The sequence below is a fragment of the Bubalus kerabau genome, chromosome 15, assembly GCF_029407905.1.
Source record: "Bubalus kerabau isolate K-KA32 ecotype Philippines breed swamp buffalo chromosome 15, PCC_UOA_SB_1v2, whole genome shotgun sequence".
Lineage (NCBI taxonomy): Eukaryota > Metazoa > Chordata > Mammalia > Artiodactyla > Bovidae > Bubalus > Bubalus kerabau.
The window spans coordinates 49,247,126-49,252,076 of NC_073638.1; the positions used below are offsets into that span (position 1 = coordinate 49,247,126).

Sequence of the window (4,951 nt, forward strand, 5' to 3'; positions counted from 1 at the left end):
AACTATATCCACCATGAGTTTGGATTTCCTACATTCAGGACAGTCTATCCAAACTACAATGGTGGTGTTTCTGATGAAAGAGATATAGGAGTTGATTGAGTGGCTTTCTTTACTGGGTTTGGTACTTCTAAAAAGATTTTGTGCAAGTTCTATCTTCACAGGTTGTGGAAATTAACTCTGAGATGGTAATTACCTAGGATAAAAGGAAAATATACCTGTAACAATTCCAAAGAAACCATTTAATTATTGTTTTAATTCTGAAGCTATAATTGAACTTCCTTAAGAGGAGTAACGATGTTTAATTTATCTGTGCACACCAAATATCTGGCCATTTGTCTGATAAGCTATTGATCTTTGATAAAAGTTTCGTTAAATTAAATTATTAAATTAATAATAAAATATAAAAGTATAAAATTAAATAAATAATCATTAAAATTATTGAAGAGATTAATGAAAATAAATGTAATGTCTGATAAGCTACATCAAAATTAAACAAGAATGATGTTTTTTAGTTTTCATAAAGGTCACACAATTATGTCATAATGGGCTTGGTGACTGGAAAAGACCACACATATTTTTGTATAATTCTGTAGGAAATCCATATAACTGGACAAGAAGTGCTGGAGCCTCTCAATGAATGAGACATCTGGTATGAAATGTGCAGCTGTCACAGTGCCAGAGAAGCATGGTCCCTCCTAATGACACACAGTTCCACCCCTACTTTTTTCTCCTTCTGGGAATTCCAGGGCTAGAAGATGTGCATATGTGGATTGGTTTTCCATTTTGTATTGTATATATGACTGCTCTACTGGGAAACATTACAACTCTTTATGTGATTCAGACTGAACACAGTCTCCATCAGCCCATGTTCTACTTCCTGGCCATTCTGTCATTTATTGACCTGGGCCTGTCCACATCCACCATCCCCAAGATGCTTGGCATTTTCTTGTTCAACCTGAGAGAAATCTCCTTTGAGGGTTGCCTTGCCCAGATGTTCTTCATTCACCTATGCACTGGTATGGAGTCGGCTGTGCTTGTGGCCATGGCCTATGATCGCTATGTGGCCATCTGTAACCCTCTTCACTACACATTGGTACTGACGAACAAGGCGGTATTAGTGATAGCATTGCTTATCCTTCTGAGACCCTTAGCTATTGCAATTCCCTTTGTTCTGCTCATCCTGAGGTTACCCTTCTGTGGGCACCACATCATCCACCACACATATTGTGAGCACATGGGCATTGCCCGCCTGTCCTGTGCCAGCATAAAGGTCAACATCATCTATGGCTTATGTGCTATCTCTATCTTGGTGTTTGACATCATAGCCATTGTCATCTCCTATGTCCATATCCTGCATGCTGTCTTCTGCCTACCTTCCAGGAGTGCCCGGTTAAAGGCACTCAGCACACGTGGCTCCCATGTCTGTGTCATATTGGCCTTCTATACTCCAGCATTCTTCTCCTTCATGACCCACCGTTTTGGCCGAAATGTTCCTCAATACATCCACATTCTTCTTGCTAACTTTTATGTTGTCATCCCACCTGCTCTAAATCCTGTTATTTATGGGGTGAGAACCAAGCAGATAAGAGAAAGGATAATTAGAACTTTCAGAAACAGATTATGAAATTTGCTCTTCAGAGATGAAAAGGCTTGAGTAGGAGAAAACAAAACTTCATCTCTCCACAGATGATTGAAATAGTACAATGCCAGGGGAGGATGATATTCTGTGTATAGATTTACAAAGTGTTTCACTCATTTTAGAAACAATAATCCAAAAGGGACAATAATAAATATTTAATATATGCATAGATATAATCACATACAAATGTAAACAACTGCATAAGTTAAAGAGAATTTACATGAAAAAAGCACATGAGGTTGGCAAAAATTGACTAATATTAATATAACACTCACTTACATACACATATTATGAACCAGACTCATAACACATATTATGAGCCATACTTCATAACTTTTAAAGTATGAACTCATTGAATTCTTGTAGCTATGGTGAGAAGTAGCTATTAATTATTCCCTGTCTATAGCTCAGGAAATGGAAATAATAATATGGGATGAAAAGGAGTGCATATAGAGGAGGTAACTGGAGAAATATATCTATCTGAAAAGACAGAAGGGTTAAGCTTGGTGAGGTAGCTGTGTTTTAACAGGACAAAAACTCAAAGTTTTCTACCAGAGAAAACATTATTCCAAACTAACAAAGGTAGAGTTTGAGTAAAAAGTGCAAAGGCAAACTTTTTTTTTTTTTTTTTTTTTTTGTAGTTTTCTTGTTTGTTTGTTCTTGACCCATGTCAGGATAAGATCATGCCCTCATGGTTTGGCTTGAAGTGAGAAAGTCTGAAAGTAAGACTGAGAAGTGGAAGGGAAGAGGAATAATTTAATAAAACTAGTTTTTACAGCTAGTGAAACATAACATAGAAATATTAAGCAAAATGTTTATGTATTCATTAAATAAAACACACATATGCCCTCAGACTTTTCTTTACCAGTAGTTTTAGCAAAATATTCAATGAACCTGTGAAAATGAAAGCACCGACATAATATGGTAGAGCTATACATTAGTAGAAGTGGTATGTGCCATGCTGTGTGTTGGGCTCAGTCACTCAGTTGTGTCCAAAACTTTTTGTGACCTCATGGACTATGCCCGCCTAGCTCCTCTGTCCATGGGATTTTCCAGGCAAGAATACTGGAGCGGCTTGCTATTCCCTTCTTTAGGGGATATTCTTACCCAGGGATCTAACCTGAATCTCCTGTATCTCCTGTACTGGCAGGTGGATTCTTTACCACTGAGCCACTTGGGAAGCCAGAGTGGTCTATGAACAAGTAATTCAACAAGTACCAAGAAAAAGAACACATGCAATAATAATATTATACATTGACATTAATATTATATTGGGGAAGTAGCATTTTCATTATTGGAATAGAAACTGCCTTATTTCTCAGCTGAGTAAACAAAAATATATGACATGAATATATTTAAAAACTGTGGAACAAAAATAAGTATACAGATTTTACATGTAAATAGGTGTAGACACAACTAGTAAGAAAAATTGATTCCTTATATAGGGTACAACGGGGAAAAGTACCCCCCAATTTCATATGACATAAGAATCATAAAAAAAAAAAAAACATTAAGAAACAAGAGGTAATAAAACTAATAATAATGGAATTTAACATTCTTTGAACAATCACAATGTTATAGAAACTATATGTAGTTCTATAGGTAGTTCAAGTTTTAAAAGTAAGTAGATATTTAGGGGAGAAGGCAGTGGCACCCCACTCCAGTACTCTTGCCTTGAAAATCCCATGGACGGAGGAGCCTGCCAGGCTGCAGTCCATGGGGTCGCTAAGATTCGGACACAACTGAATGACTTCACTTTCACTTTTCACTTTCATGCATTGGAGAAGGAAATGGTAACCCACTCCAGTATTCTTGTATGGAGAATCCCAGGGATGGGGAGCATGGTGGGCTGCCGTCTATGGGGTCGCGCAGAGTCAGATACGACGGAAGCGACTTAGCAGCAGCAGCAGCAGCAGCAGCAGCAGATATTTAGGAGTGAAGTGAGTTACACACAGTCACACAGTTATCATGTATACAGAATTTTAAATTTAGTTTCAGCATAGTTTCATCTTCTCTCCTATGATTTAATATAGAAACAGATAATGACACAACAGACAAACAGAGGTTAAGTAAACATATAGCTGTTGAGAACAAGATGGCAGAGGAGTAGGTGGATGTGGAGTACATCTCTCCTCATGGATACATAAGAAATACACCTTCAGACACAGAAGTGAATGCAGAACACCAGCTGAGAGCAGACAGGAGTACCTGACCAGTGGAAAAGAATATATAGAACCATGCAAAACTCAGTAGGATGAAAGAACTAGAGGGACAAACAGTGTAAGTAGGACTGGACCTGCTCTCAGTGGATGGGGGAACTGAAGCAGGGGTCTGATCCCCACATTGGGGCAATTGTCTAAATCAGAGGAGAAACGTTTAAGGCTGAGAGTGAAACAGCTGATCTGTGGCAGCCTAAATGGAATGAGAATCAGAGAGTTCTTGCCACAGCCATACATACCCCAGATAGGCATGCAGGTCCCCTAGATGGTGTAGTGGCTGGAAGTTGGAGTTTAGGGACTGTGGAGCAATCCCAGGGTGAGGGTTGCTGTTATCTGTGAAAAGACAGATCAAGGGGATGTCAGGGAGGAGACTGTGGTGGGAAATGTCTGTGGAGGAAAGCCAGGCAGCCATGGGAGCAAGGCGATACTGCTGAGTCATGCGGAGGGGTGGTGTCATCACCATAGCCTCTCTCTCCCCACAAGCATCGGCAGCTGAACAATAGAGAGGCTGGCCCATCAAACACCTGACTGCACTGAACTACACAGAGTAGGACCCCACCCAGGGTGCCCTTTTACATGCCTGAAGTGCGGATCTAAAGACTAGGACCTCAGCGAGAGGGGCCCCTCTATGTGCCTGATGTGCCAAACAACAGAGAAGGATCCCAGACAATGGAGACCTCTTAAGTGCCTAAACAGGCAGAGCTATAGAGAAAGACTGGCCAAAGAGGCCTTCTGATCGCTAGATACAAGAGGTTCGGAAAAAAGACTCGGATAGGACCATAACTCTTGTGGCAGAGGCAGTCTGTGTCCCTGCACACTTGGCACCGTCAGGGTCCCTGCAAGCCAAGCAGCTACAACACCTTCATGGTCAACCCTCACTGGGGCAGAGCTGCCACAGACAAAAAAAAAAAAAAAAATCTTTCATCAATGCACACAGGGTCACTTCAGTCATGTCCAACCTCTTTGCAATCGTGTTGCCTGAGGCCTGCCAGGCTTCTCTGTCAGGGGGGTTCTCCAGGCAAGAATACTGGAGTGTATTGGCCAATACTGGTTGCCATACCCTTCTAAAGCACTATGCTTCCTGGTGATCTAG

The 4,951-nt window shown here is 40.5% G+C and overlaps 1 protein-coding gene across 1 annotated transcript; it reads left to right on the forward strand.

Annotated features, from left to right (window-relative positions):
* The first annotated feature begins 685 nt into the window (after window positions 1-685).
* LOC129629096 (olfactory receptor 52E1-like) lies at window positions 686-1,624 on the forward strand. Its single transcript, XM_055548875.1, has one exon. The coding sequence runs from the start codon at window positions 686-688 to the stop codon at window positions 1,622-1,624; it is 939 nt and encodes a 312-aa protein (XP_055404850.1).
* The last annotated feature ends 3,327 nt before the right edge of the window (window positions 1,625-4,951 follow it).

Bases quoted from the DNA above. Each gene is read 5' to 3' on its own strand.
- LOC129629096 (XM_055548875.1), top strand. From the start codon at position 686: ATGGTCCCTCCTAATGACACACAGTTCCACCCCTACTTTTTTCTCCTT.